Here is a 15,028-nt window from a genome sequence, read left to right as displayed (position 1 = left end):
TGTGCTAGAGGGAAGTGCTTGCAATTCATGTACTCAGCAGTATGGAAATGAACTTGGCCAGCTCATGTGTATGAATAAAATGCTTAGCTGCCTTTCTAACCACAAAGCAGCTTTCTATCTTTGGCACTTTTAGAAATTCAGTAAAACAGAATGAATTTAACACCAGATGACAGTGCCAGACTGTCTTTGGTGAAGCTCAAGCAACAGCTTTAAGAAGTTTCTTCCCTTAGCCTCTGTCCTATTTCTCCCTCTAGCTAACCTTCATGTTGACCTTTCAGCCTGATAGCCACAAGATAAGACATTGGTCAGCTATGTTGGGCTAAGTCACAGGGTCTTGGTCTCTTCAGTAGCCCAAATCCATCAAATACTATGTCTCAGGATGTTCAGCTCAGTGCAGACTCTAAGTCCAGATTACCAGATATGTGGAGGTCTAAGGGAGCAACTTCCCCAGACCTGGACCCTTTAATCAAGAGAAAGTACCATCTCTAATATTTCCTCCTGAGAACCAATTCACTCTAATTCAGTATACCTGATTGAATAATGTGCCTCGTGGACTCTGTTGGAGCTATTCTTAGACTCTTTCAGTAAGTATTTACTTAGGGTCTTTATTTCCTGGGGAGTAAGATTATAATAAAGGACTGGGGAAATAGCTCAAGTGGTAGCCTACTTGCCTAGCAAGCAGTAGGCTCTGGGTTCAATTGCCATAATAAAAAAGAATGTAGACAAGAAAGAGGAGGAGGAGATGGAGGAGGGAAGAAGGAAGACACCACATGTTCCAGTTGTCAGACTAGGAGCTATAGGATTTGGTTTTTGGCTTTTTGTCTTGCTTTGGTTCCATTCCTTCTTCTTGTGCCTTCTTTTCTCTCATTTGGAATGAAAATGTTTGGGCTTTTGTGTGTTGAAAGTATGCAAATAGATTTTTATTTGTTTTTTAAATAGAGGCTCCTAGCTGAGTCTCAGTAAAGACTGTGAACTTAGACTTTTGAGCACTGTTGGAAAGTTAAGGTTTTGGAGATCCTTGGAGAAAGACTAAATGTATGCTGCATTAAGAGATGTCCATGGGCCTTTTAGGCCTAGGAGATAGATAGACTCATATGTTGACTGTTTGGCCCCTGAGGATAGCACTAATTTGGAGGTGGTTGAAACTTGGGAAGGTGGAACCTAGCTAGAGGGAGTAGGTCTCTGAGGGCATGACTTTAAATGTTATACCTGGTCCCTACTCCTCCTTTGCTCTTTACTTCCTGTTTACCATGAGGTGAAAGAGCTCCTCTGTTACTTACTACCACTGCCATGATCTTCTTCCCAAATACATAAAGCCAAGCAACTATGAGTTGAATCCTATGAAACTGAGCCAAAAGAAAATCTTCCTCCTGTAAATTGTGTATATAAGGCATTTGGTCCCAACAATGAGAAAAGTTACTGATATAGTCTTTATAATAATTTGATAAGAAAATACCAAAATACTGGGGGATACAAATTAAAAACAAAAAACAGAAAACAAAAACAAAACTGTGTTAATTAAATGCTGTTACCTGGCAATACACAGCAAAAATAGTTTATATGAATATATATGACTAATAGGGTTTGGTTAGTAGAGAATTTGTCAAGGAAGGACATAGAGATACAACCAAAAACTTGAAGAATTTACTAGGGTAGAAAAGATTAGGAGAAGATTCTGAGAAGCTGGAACATTATGAGTAAATCACAGAGATGAAAGTATGGAAATACTATGTCATATTTATTCTCATATTGCATGAAGGATGGAACACAGCAGAGCCGGCAGTGGTTGTTTTGGAAAACACCCATCCAACCTCAAAGAAGACTTGGAGACAAAAAGTGCTGCAGAAATGAGACTTTTAATGACTGTCCACCAAGACCTGGTGTCAGATGGGCAGGCATATCCTAAGGAGTTGTAACAAGAAGTTCATTCACTAGTAGGCAAATCCCTCCCTTGTTCCTCAGTTGAGTACTATGGGGTGTACAATTTTCCCAGACCTAAGTGTCATTGCTTTCTATTGGGTAATTTTATGCATCTTTTGGGTTGGTTAGATGGGAGTCTTGTCTTCACCCTGTTTTGTTCTCTTGTGGCATAAAAGCTTCCCTGGGTATATGTATAGTTTCTCATTTCATAGTGGTCCATCCTTCCCTCCTGCTAGTTGACCCCCTTCTGGTGTCCTGTTTGTCTACTCTGTTTATCTAGGGAACTTTCAAGTACTTCTAAGTACTTTACAATCGTCATATCCATAAGCTGTTAAGTCCTGATGTAAGCAACTTTTTACTCAAGATCAAATGTTTCTTGCCTTGAAAATGGGCCACCACTGACTTTTTGTTCTACAGTTGTTGACTTTAATACAAGTGTGAAATCAATGGGTGGTGCAGTGTTGGCTGAAAATGATGAGGCAGGGACATGGAAAACAGACAAGTTCAAAATTCAACCAGGTGAATTTACTTGAATAAAACATTAGAGCCCTTGGACTTTTCAAAGTGATTTTACATATACTATAGCATGACCTAGTACTCCCTCTCACAGTGATACACAGAATCGGTGCCTGGTTTATCTATAGTACTTAATTAACCATCCACTTAACCCCAAACTCCTTTATTTTTAGTAATATTTTAATGGTCATTTAACTCTTCTCACATGAAATTCACTATTGATTTTTACACACATTTTTAAATTATATTTTTAATTATTTTTAGTAGTTGTATGAAAGAGTCACCAGTCAAGAAATCAGTTTATGAATATAATGCATCTTGATCAGTTATGCACACATATTTTAAAGATATCAACAGCATACTTTTCTGTAAAAGAAAGGAAATGTCAAAGAATGTGATTAATATTAAAATATATATTTCAAAATGTGAAAGCCCAGACATAACTATATCAGAAGATGTAAGGAAGTTGTATGTAAAATATGATGTGAGTATGAAAACAGTCTAGGTGTGTTGTGTTAACAAATCAGATAGCATGGCCTTCTGTGATGTGTTTGCCCAAAAAGGGTGATACTTTGTGAAGTCCCAGCAGTAAGTCTTCCCTTGATTATTCAGTACTTGATTCCTAGTATTCAGAGTATACAAAAACCATGAAAACATATATGAAAGAGAATCCATTTATACTTTCAAGTGATTTTATCTTTTATTTATTTTTTTTCTGTGCTGAAGATTGAAGCCAGCGCCTTGTGCATGCTAGGCAAGGTTCTCTATCAATGAGCTACACATGAACCCTTCATGATCAAGTGATTTGAAGCAGATTTTTTTTCCCACAATTGGTCCCAGAGTTGTATAGCCTTAGAAAGAATAGCCCAGGCCTCTGACAACGAACAAGCTCAGATAGCTCTGCTGACCCTAGAATGGGGGCTGGGAAACTGGAGGGGAATATTTGGATATGTAACCCAGAAAAGGCATTGGCTTCAGTGCTACTCTCCCAGCCAAGGAGCAGGAAGGCCTGTTCTTTCTTAAATACTGCAAATCTGACTTTTCTAGTGTGGCAACAGTTCCACAGTTCTGGTCCCAAATAGAAAGTAAAATGAAGGAAACACAAGACATTTCATAGAGGAAAAAAAATATGAACACTTTTTTGGCTTGTTTACATGAGGGCCCAATAAAGCTACTCTCGTTCTCTGTACACTAGATTGGCTCATTGGAAGGAATCTGTTAGGTGTCAGAAATTCAAGTGCAATCTTGTTCTAATCTGAATCTTTTAAACCAATTTCAAATTTAATTCTCTTTTCGTTTAGACTACAGCTATGATCTCATCCAGTTCTGTAAAGTATGCAGTAATAGCTAAACTCTCTTGGCATTTGTACTGAGCACAGTTGAAGGTATTGAGAAGATGGGTGTGATTGCTTAGTATTAGCGCTCTGCTAGTCACCTTCTGCTTGACAGTCTTAAGACAAACAAATCCAAAGGGCTTGATCCACTTACAGTACTTTTCAGAGGATTTGGGGCCTTGGGTTTTTATTTAATGGCAGCACTGTGCAAGAGCCAACTTTCATAAACATGGGTGTGTTGTCTAATTCGTAAATAGCCTTTTGATCCAATGATGCTGGATATACTTGATGTGCATGGTGCCAAGTTGTAATATTCTGAGAACATAAATCTATTTGCACCTTTGTCTCAGAACTAAGCTTAATCATTTGCCACTAGGTACCTCCTACTCATAGACATTAGGTTAAGATTGTGAAGACATCAGATGTAAACTAAACTCAAGAGGCTATTGTCCAGTAAGTATGAAAAGACTTCCTGTGTATTATCCTAAGTAGGGAGCATTGGAAAGTAAGGTGGAGAGCCATGGAGTTCCTGAAGGAGGAGAAAGGTTTAATTTGACAGCCTTAAAGACTCATTAACACTTAAGCAGGTAAATCACTTTTAATTCTTTGAGAAATTACTTTCTGAGCCAAAATATATTTGAGGATGTGTGTGTGTGTGTGTGTGTGTGTGTGTGTGTGTGTGTGTTTTCACATGAGAGGAACTATGGCTTTCTATCACTACATGCCTTCTCTAGTTACAGTCTAGGTGAAACTGACTAAATAATTGGTAATGAAGGAAATTCCATTTGATGTTGCTATTTTCAGGGGAGAAAATTCTCCAAAATAAAGTCTCTTCTTTTTTCAAAAATATATTTTATTGTAAAGATGCTGTACAGAGGGGTTACAGTTACATGAGTAAGGCAATGCGTATTAGCGCTCTGCAAGTTGCTTGACAGTCTTAAGACAAACAAATCCAAAGGGCTTGATCCACTTACAGTACTTTTCAGAGGATTTGGGGCCTTGTGTTTTCATTTAATAACAACACGGTGCAAGAGCTGACTTTTATAAACATGGATGTGTTGTCTAATTCGTAAATAGCCTTTTGATCCAATGATGCTGGATACACTTGATGTGCATGGTTTCTTGTCAAGCATTGTTACCCCCTCCCTTGTTGTTCTCCCACTTCTTTTTTTTTCTATTGAATAAATCCCTTTTCATAGCTCCAGATTATAAGATACCACTGAAGTGGTTTCAGAATTCTAGGTTGTATCTTCAACTCCATTCAGACTGAAAGGGAATGGGAGATAGAGCAGATAGATCTGTCAGGTCATTAGGAGAAAGAGTTCCAAGTGTTGATGTAGGAGACAGCTCTTGTTTCGAGAAGAGCATGTACTGAATTGAGGACAGCATGAAAATGAGCCATCAGGACTCCTTGCTTTCCATGTCCTCTCTGGTAGACCATACTATGTGTTTCCTAGGAACCAAGTCTAAATGTCTCTGAGACCTGTGCCTGCCCTTACTGTCTATCTCCTGATGTCTGCTTCTGTCTGGAAGTTTGACATTTGACTCAAAGTAGGGAGTTAATATGAAATCTTGGCCAAAAGAAAGGGCCGAAAACATAGCATTGGGGAGGGGACTTAGGAAAATACTTGTCACTTGTTTATCTTTTTGATGCTTCAAGATCTCTACTATTTAAAACCTAGAATTTGAAGATAGTTATTAATGACATCATTATTTCAGTTGATTTATCACATTTGCTAATTTGTATCTAGCCTCATAATTTTAAACCAGTTCAAATTTTAAAAACAAGGTACACACACAGACACACACACACACACACACACACACGCGCGCGCGCGCTTATAAACACCCCTTCCGTCCTGTTGTCTAGCTTTTGGTTGACATTCAGACTAAAGTCTAGTAAGTGAACAGTAGTGTGGTGATGTGAAGGTGAATAAAAATAGAAGCTGCCGTCAGATCCTTCCCTTCAGCTGTGCTCATCAAGGCTCAGACACCAAATGTGAGAGAAACAGTCTCTTCTGAAACAGAGCTCAGCAATCAAATCTGATCTCATTGAAGTACAGCATTAAGTCTATAAAGTCCAGGGACTACATGGAAATTAAATTTGAATTTCTTCTGCCCAACAAACCCCTAGATGGATTTTCTGACAGCATGAAGCATTTCTTAATGTTGTGATGTTTTTAAAAGATTGGTATTTAAAGTCTTTTGTTGGAGCAGGACAGCTGGGAAGTGGTGGAAGGACTGAGGGGAGAGATGAATTACACCCAAGAGCCGCCTGTGCAGAAAGGATTTCTGCTGAAAAAGAGGAAATGGCCCCTAAAAGGCTGGCACAAGGTAAGACATTAGCATTCACATCCTCTTTCTGGGCATTCATTGTGTGTCCCACTCAGTACTTGATTCTTGGGTATTATTATTATTATTATCAGCAGCAGCAGCACTGGAGTTTGAAATCAGGGTCTTGCCCTTGCTAAGTAGGTACTTTACCATTTGAGCCAGGCTCCCAGCCATTTTTCTTTAGTTGTTTACAGATGGGTTTTCCTATTTTATAGGCTATGATCAATCAAGATCTTTGAACTTAAGCCTCCCACATGGCTGTGATTACAAATGCATGCCACCATTCCCAGCTTATTGATTAAGACAGCCCCTCTTTCTTTTGTTTTTGATTTTTTGGTCAGTTGTGGGGCTTGAACTCTGGGCCTGAGCACTGTTGCTCACCTCTGCAGTTCAAGGCTAATGCTCTACCACTTGAACCACAGCGCCACTTCTGGTTTTCTGGTGGTTTATTGGAGATAAGAGTTTCATGGCTTTTTCCTGCCCGGGGTTGGCTTTGAATTGTAATCCTCATATCTCAGCCTCCTGATTACAGGCGAGAACCACCGGCTCCTGGCTTAAGACAGCCTCTTGCCAACGCTAGCCTGGGCTGGCCTCAAACTACTTTCTTCCTTAGCTCTACTTCCCCAGTAGCCAAGATTACAAGTATGTCCGGCCAAAATTGAACACCAAAGGAAGGATGTTTCAAATGGATCACTGTAATGAATTATATCTTGTTCCTCACAGAGATTCTTCTACCTGGACAAAGGAATCTTGAAATATGCCAAGAGCCAAACAGATGTAAGTGTTATTGTTGGTCCTCCATGCTGTTGAATCCCGTGGGGAAGTTGCCAGCTCAAGGGATAGATTGCATAATCTAGGGCCATAGTGCTTTGAGGATGATGGTTTTTCCAGATAGGATACTGGTGCCTGCTCTGCACTGTCCTGGGTTGAGATTCTTGCTGGGCTCAATTCACCTTCAGGGAGAGGTTCTGGGAGTCCACCATTCCCTACTGGGTATATATGGATCTGTTCTGGCTTTGAGTTATGGTGGGTTGCCTGGGTAGATCAAGGCACTTTGCAATTAACAACAGCAACAAAGCACAGGATGTGGCATTCTCACCGCTATGGTGCCTGAACATCACAGTGACACAGGATTGGTTTAGAGGGTCCTTGCTGAGGAGAGCTTCTCATGAAGGAAACACTAGCAGTCGGCTGTGAGTGCTCTAAGTGATTGGTAGGCCTGCCATATAGGATTCTTCTTTCTTCCTTTCCTCTGCTTCTCCTCCCTGAGTCTCCTGACCAATAGTACTTTTAAGTCACTTCTTAATGGACTTGGACACAGATACTATATTCAGTGAGGATCAACCCATGGAGGTTGCTCTCCTGCTTCTCCAAGTGAATATTGTACACTACTTGGCTCCTCTGACTATGAAACAAGGAGAGGCCTTCTTCCCTCCCTGAATACAGAAGTCAGTGTATGCCCAGCACTTAACTCAGCACTGAGGTGCTAAGTGCTCCATCAGCCATGGTGTTTGCGCTTCCTGATAGTGCTTGTGGAAGATCAGGGGGAAGAGATCACCAGTCCTTTACCACTACTATTCCACAGATCGAGAGGGAGAAACTTCATGGCTGCATTGATGTGGGGCTGTCAGTGATGTCTGTGAAGAAGTCATCCAAGTGCATAGATCTTGACACAGAGGAGCACATCTACCATCTGAAGGTGAGGCTGCTACACAGGGAGCTCTCTTACATGCACAGTACTTTCATGTGTAATGTTTTGGTCTTGCTTGAAAAGGAGATTTTACTATGCTGCAGACTGATGTAGAGCTCTTAGATTGGTGATCCTCCTATTTCAGCCTTCTGAGTAGCTGGAACTCCAGGTGTGCAGCATTGTTCCTATCTTGGTTGTCATTTACTATGCTGTTGATGGTATCATTTGGATATCTGGCCAGCATTTGCAGACCTTCATCATTGAAAAATCCCTAAGGACAGCCTCTCACATACTAGGATGTGCAGGACTGTCTGGCACTGTTTGAAGGTTTCACATCCTGTCCTCTCATCCTCCAGATAATGACCCCTCACACCCAGTGACTGTGATGATAATCGATAACAAAAGCAGTTCTATGTTCCCAGGTTTTGCTCAGGCAGTAATGTCTAAAATAAAGAACCACTTATCATAGTTTACAATGTCTGAAGTATTTCTTCTGTGGAGCCCTGTCTTGCATCTTTATCTAATTTAAAAAAATTTTTTTTCTAATTCTTTTTTTTTTTTTTTACTGTGAAAATACCGTACAGAGGGGTTACAATTACATGGGCAAGATATGAGTACATTTCTTATCAAGCATTGTTGCCTCCTCCTTTGTTTCCTCTTCCCATCCCTTCTCATCTCTACCCCCCCCCCCCCCAAGTTGTAAAGTTCGTTTTTCGACATAATGACTTGTACATCTCATTGTTGCAATGAGCCCACCTGTCAGTTGTGGGGCTTGAATTCTGGGCCTGGGCGCTGTCCCTCAGTTCTTCAGCTCTACCACTTGAGCCACAGTGCCACTTCCGGCCCAGTTTATTGGAGATAAGAGTCTCACGGCCTTTCCTGCCTGGGCTGGCTTTGAACCTCAATCCTCAGATCTCAGCCTCCTGAGTAGCCACCAGTGCCTAGCTTTATCTAATTTTATAGAGATTCTGTTCACATTCCAGTATTCCAATGAAATGTCTAGGACTTTTCCCCTGAAGTGGGAAATCTGAAAATAGTACCTGTTCACCTTCTTGGTCCCTTCTATAGCCGTAATAGAGAAGAGAAAGCATGAAACATGACATCCAGAATGCATACTTGCATACTCCTTGCTGAGTCTCTTATTTTATTGCCCCCAAAAATAAAAGAAGGAGAGGAAATTATTACAGTGCTCATCTTGTAGGACTCAAATAAAACCCGGTCCTCTCTATGCTCAGTAAGTTTGGTTAGGATTATTAGTTGGTACATAAATGTTAAGAATTAATTGAGAAAATATTAAAACGTACACACTTTGTGTGTATGTATGTGCATGTGTGTGTGAGAGAGGGTGTGTATGCATGTGTGTGTGTGTGTGTATATATATATATATAGTGTATAGTATGTATGGTGGTACTTGACCTTGAGCTCAGGGATTGGGTGCTGTCCTTTAGCTTTATCTCTCAAAAGCTGGCTCTGCCCCACTTGACTTGAGTCATAGCTCCATTTCTGGCTTTTTTTTGTGTGTGTGATTAATTGGAAATAAGAGTCTCATGGATTTTCCTGCCTGTGCTGGCTTCAAACTATGATCCTCAGATCTCAGCCTCCTGAGTAGCTAGGATTATAGGCATGAGCTGCCAGTGCCCAGCTAAGACTATTTTCTTATTTTGGCAACTTACTTGGGATTTGGGGAATGGGGCTGAGGGTTAGGAAAGTAAAGTCATGAAACCATGAGCACCAGATCTAAATATGCCACTGTCCTCTTAGTAGTATATGCAGTGGAGAAAAAAAGTCTCATGTGCATGTGGTTGGTTAACTGGGTCGAGGAGTTGAGTGTGCGCTGTCTTCTAGTCTAGTCTTGAACTTTTAGCTTAGTTCATTATGTAAAGCAGATTTTCAGGCTAAGCAAGGTGGCACCCACCTGTAAACCCAGCACTTGGGAAGTAGAAGCAGGATGATCCCAAGTTTAAGGCAAGCTTGGACTACATAGGAAGACCTTGTGCAAAAGAGCAAAAGTAAGGAAGTGAAGGAGAAGATGTAATAGAATCGGGGTTTCTATTTTTTGAGTATACTAGGGCTTGAACTCAAGGCCTTGCACTGGGCAGACAGTCTATCATTGGAACTATACCCATAGCCCTTTTTTTTGCTTTAATTATTTTTTGAATAGTGTTTTTGCCCAGAGCCATCCTTGGCTAGTGATCTTCTTCCCTGTGCCTCCCCTGTAGCTGGGATTATAGATGTGAGCCATTGTCACTCAGCTTATTGGTTGAAATGGGCTCTCACTGGCTTTTTTTCCTGGGCTAGCCTTGAACCTCCATCCTCCTAGTCTCTACCTCTTGAGTACCTGGGGGAAGAAAATCAAGGTTTCTTAGCCTGGCATTGGTAACATTGTATGATAGATAATTCTTTGTAGTGTGGCTGCCCCAGACATCATTGGATGTTTAACAGTGTTTCTGTCCCTTCTGGTTGCCTGTATTATGCTCTTCTAGTGTGACAATCAAAAATGTTTCCAGATATTCCAAGTACCCTTTCCCATTCCCCAAATCCCAAGTAAGAATAGAATGATCATGTGCAGTAAAAGATAAACAGAAAGAAGGAAAACTAACCCCACTGCTACCTGAAGTCCCAGTCTCTACTGGGACAGACTGGTAATGGATCCATGGTATGCTTCCAGTGAGTTCGTTATGTGCCTTGACATGGACAAGAAATTACATGTTCTTCTTTACTACTATTCTAGTTATCAAAGTGCAGATAATTATTAATTCCTAGTTTTAAAAATACTGGTCTAATGTTCAACATTTTAATATTTTTCCAGGTGATTCACTTTTAATTGTTTTTTTTTTTGCTTATTCTTAACATCAGCTGTGACTACAGTAGAAGTGTGGTTAGCTGAGGTCCTAGTTAATAGCATCAGAGCCAGACTTTCTTGAATACTCTGTGTCTGTCTGTCTCTGTCTCTTTGTTTGTCTGTCTGCTTGTCTGTCTGTCCACATGTATGTATGTGTGTGTGTGTGTGTGTGTGTTTCTCTGTGTTTGTATGTATGTGTGTGCTGTGAGACAAGAGCTGGCAATGTAGCTCAGGCTCTTCTGTAATTTCCTGTGTAGCCCCGGCTGGCCTTGCATTCTCAGTCTCCCTGCCTCAGCCTCATAAATGCCAGGAAAACAGGTATATACTACCACACTCAGATCCATTCTTTCATTATACAGATAAGAGGTCTAAGTAGCAGACAGATAACTGACTGTCCACCCAGTTTCTACTTCAGGGCAGTAGTTTAATTAGATGAGTTCACTTATCTCCTTTTCCCAATAAAAAGTGAGTTAAGTGCTCTGGGCACTGATTATCCTGGGGCGCAAGTGGATCAGTACTGGATGACACAAGATTCTGGTAAAGTTGCTCTTCACCATATCTGGGAAGTGACATGCATTTCAGGTACATGATAATACAGAAAGGCAAAAAGACCTGTGTCAGTGTGACTGAGTCTTCCTGTAAATGTCATGTTAAATAGCTCCTTGAGGAGTCTTAAGTCTTCCAGGAACTTGTAATCAACACAGAAACCTCCTTCAGTTTCTCACCAGTGATACTGCTGAGCTTGAGGACATAGCCCTTTTCTTAGCTGGAGCCAGAGGAAAGATTTCCTGCTGGCCTGGCCTGGCCTGCAGTTTCCATTTGGAAAGGTAACCTTCTAGGCCTCCTTTTGGGTTGTTCTAAATTGTGATGGTGGCTCAACAGTAATACTAGTTCCTCAGGAGGCTAAGATCTGAGATCACCAGCCCAGGCAGACAAATCTGAGAAACGTATCTCTAACCATTAAAAAGCTGGAAGTGGAGATGTGGCTTAAGTAGCACTAGCCTTAAGAAGGAGCTGAACAAGAGTATAAGGCTCTGAGCAGCACACACACACACACATCAAATAAATTGCAGCTTTTCATTTTGAAAATACTGACTTGTAACAAATATCTGTGGTATAGAAGTACTTGCTAGATTCTTTTCAGTATTCTGTGAACATTTGAAATTGTTTTAATAAAAATTATTAGACACACATCTGTAATATCAACACTCATGAGGTGAAGGCAGAAGAATCACAAGTTCAAGGCTGGCATAAGCTACATAGTGAGACCCTGTATCAAGAAAGCTAAATAATTTTTTTAAAATATTAGACACTATAGCTGGGAAGGTGGCTCAGTGGTAGAGCACTTGCCTTGCATGCATGAGGCCCTGGGTTCGATTCCTCAGCACCACATAAGCAAAAAAAGAAAAAAGCCGGAAGTGGCGCTGTGGCTCAAGTGATAGAGCACTAGCCTTGAGCTGAAGAGCTGAGGGACAGCGCCCAGGCCCAGAGTTCAGGCCCCACGACCGGACCTCCCCAAAAATTTATTAGACACTATATTTTGCAGATGAAATTAAAGCCTCCTTTGACAATCAGCTTTGATCCTTTCATCTTTGAAAGTCTTCCAGAGGCAAGTTCTGTGACTATGTTCTCATCGCTTCCTTTTTACTCAGGATTGTGGTTATGAGAGCCATTCCTATACCATATAAAACTTGTGGAGGATAGCTGGAGAAGACTATGAGTTTGTGCGAATTGAATGTGGTGGGAGGGGCGATTTGTCGGGGAGAGGCCAGCAGTAGGAACCCAGCCACAGGCTACAGTGCACATATTACCCTTCTGAGCTGAATGGGGTTTAATGGGAGCGCATAGGAGGTCTTAGCATGAATGCAATGATTTAGTGGCTAGACACACACATCAGCAACTGTCAACCTTCTTTGCTTCCCATCTTCCCTCTGCTGAATCGAAGGGGCCACACCTCATCAGAAACATGAAAGAAAATAGGCTGACTCTAAAAGACATTTTAAGCTTTTCTTCCTTTTTTTTGAAATGTCTGCATTTATATCACTGTCAGATTATAGTATAAATGTTTTTAATATCAATTTTATAGTGCATCTATTGAAAAGAAACCAAGTTAAATGATATATATTTAAAATAAGCACTTGCATAGTAAAGTTTAAAAAATTATTATACACAAACATTCTTTATGAAAATTAGAAATCTCACCCCTTCTGGTTTGGAAACCATGGGCAGTTGAGTTTATATGGTGATAGTATTGTTTCAAAATGCTTTATCATATTTCCTCCTTTTCTGAGAGTAGGAAGAATGTTCACTAAATAACTATCACATTTATTAACAAACTTCTAGCAGAATACTCTTGTCAGAGTCATTGAACAAGATGAAATATTTTAGGAAGAATTTACTAATTTCTTGTAGCTTGGAGAAGATTGATCTGAAATATCTGAATTAAAAAAAGAATTTCAATAGGAAAATAGTGCTAACTACATTCAGCAGGGATAGCAAAATCTGGGTCCTGAGATCGTGGAAATGTTTTAAGAGACATAAATATAAAATTCAGCTTATTGTTTAATATAACTGGTACTTTTTTCTTTTCTTAAAAATATAGCATAGCTATTGAAACTTCTCAATGAAAACCTAAATACATACTTATGAAGATCATTTTTACTCTACATCCTGCCCAGACTTCTTCCTGTAGACCACAGAAACTGTTTCTACATTTCTACATGTGTCAACTTTAAATAACACGTCAGGAGTGACCTCAATTTGATGAATAATTATTTCCTTCAGCAAGTGATTCTCTTTTCCTTCTTTCATTTGACATGGTTTTAGGTGAAGTCAGAAGAAGTCTTTGATGAGTGGGTGTCCAAACTCCGTCATCATAGAATGTACCGTCAGAATGAGATCGCCATGTTCCCACGAGATGTCAATCACTTTTTTCCTGGGTCCACTGTCCCAGACTCGACATCGGGGGTGTTTGACTCCATTTCCAGCAGGAAGGTAATGAGCATTTTGAAAATACTGAGACTAAAAGAAGGGGGTGGCTTTGTAACAGGGAAGTCCCTGTTGAGAGCAGAGTCTAAGGAAAGTGTGTGGGGAGGGGCAGGTGTGTAATTTATCTTTTGCTCAATAAATCAGAATCAGGACCAGGCGCGATAGCTGAGGAGCAGTTTAGTAACCCTCTTGCTTCCTATTGATCAGGATTTTTGTTTATTTGTTTGTTTAAATCCTACACACATATTCATATAAGATAGCAGGATACTTCCAAACCTGCATATCATTAATTTGGTATTACCATTTGGCAGAGGAAGAAAATAAGCATTGTCATGTGAGGCATTGTATTCTGATATAGCCAAGCAGGGGTAAAAGCCAAAAGTGTTCAGGTTTCTTTGTGGGTGTTTTGATAGGAACACATGGCAGATGACATCAATTAGGGGCTAACCTAACCTGTTACTCTTTGCCCTAAAGTCTCCTCATTGGGCTCTGTTCCCATTTGTAATGTCTTCTTATCCTTGAACAGCGTAGCAGTATATCAAAGCAGAACTCATTTCAAACTGGAAGCAATTTATCATTTTCTTGTGGTGAGACACGAATTCCATTCTGGCTCCAGACTTCAGAGGACATGGAGAAATGCTCAAAAGGTAGAGTGACCTGAAATGTCTGGTTCTTTCTGTCATGTGCCTGAAATAATCTTGGTTTGGTATTTACCCCTAAGATGCATTTGTGTCCCTGCCTTCACCCATCTTTATTTTCCTTCTGCTAAAGAAGGTCACATTCATTCTCAATTAAACACTCTTGGCTTTCAGAGCTATACACCTTAACCTGGGCATATATGAAAACAGATTTACTTTTCTAGTCTTTGGGTGCAAATGTCTGCTTTTTCTTGGGGCTTGCTAGCTCTTTTAAAGTGACAAAAATTATTCTGGTGTTTACCTCGGGTTAAAAATCAGTGTTCTAAGCTGGGCGCCGGTGGTTCACGCCTATAATCCTAGCTAGTCAGGAGGCTAAGATCTGAGGATCACGATTCAAAGCCAGCCCAGGCAGGAAAGTCTGTGAGACTCTTATCTCCAATAAACCACTAGAAAACTGGAAGTGGTGCTGTGGCTCCAAGCAGTAGAGCGCGCACTCCTTGAGCTGAAGAGCATAGGGATAGCGCCCAAGCCCTGAGTTCAAGCCCTACTACCGACCAAAAAAAAAAAGAAACAGTGTTCCAGAGGTAAATCAGTAGCCAAATAGAGATCTTCAAAATGTAAGCATCCTCTACCCTTGGCTGTACATTAGAATCATCAAGAGACTCTGAGCATGATAGAACATTGCTGTAATCCCAGCCTGGGTAACATAGTAAGATCTTATCTTAAATAACCAAAATAAAAAAAGAAAGAAAGAGAAGAATCACCA

At 40.4% G+C, this 15,028-nt stretch overlaps 1 protein-coding gene across 5 annotated transcripts in view; it reads left to right on the top strand.

Annotated features, from left to right (window-relative positions):
* The window catches only part of Osbpl3 (oxysterol binding protein like 3), a 176,317-nt gene that overhangs the window by 84,316 nt on the left and 76,973 nt on the right, over window positions 1-15,028 (top strand). For all 5 annotated transcript variants that reach the window (XM_042685026.1, XM_042685024.1, XM_042685025.1 and 2 more), the window contains exons 3-7: window positions 5,988-6,104; window positions 6,828-6,881; window positions 7,690-7,803; window positions 13,463-13,630; window positions 14,151-14,271. In XM_042685026.1, the coding sequence (XP_042540960.1) occupies window positions 5,988-6,104; window positions 6,828-6,881; window positions 7,690-7,803; window positions 13,463-13,630; window positions 14,151-14,271 (574 nt within the window). The remainder of the gene's footprint in view (window positions 1-5,987; window positions 6,105-6,827; window positions 6,882-7,689; window positions 7,804-13,462; window positions 13,631-14,150; window positions 14,272-15,028) is intronic.

The sequence above is a fragment of the Dipodomys spectabilis genome, unplaced genomic scaffold, assembly GCF_019054845.1.
Source record: "Dipodomys spectabilis isolate Male_0828 unplaced genomic scaffold, ASM1905484v1 ptg000092l, whole genome shotgun sequence".
Classification (NCBI taxonomy): Eukaryota; Metazoa; Chordata; class Mammalia; order Rodentia; family Heteromyidae; genus Dipodomys; species Dipodomys spectabilis.
This window is presented reverse-complemented; position numbering and strand designations above follow the sequence as displayed.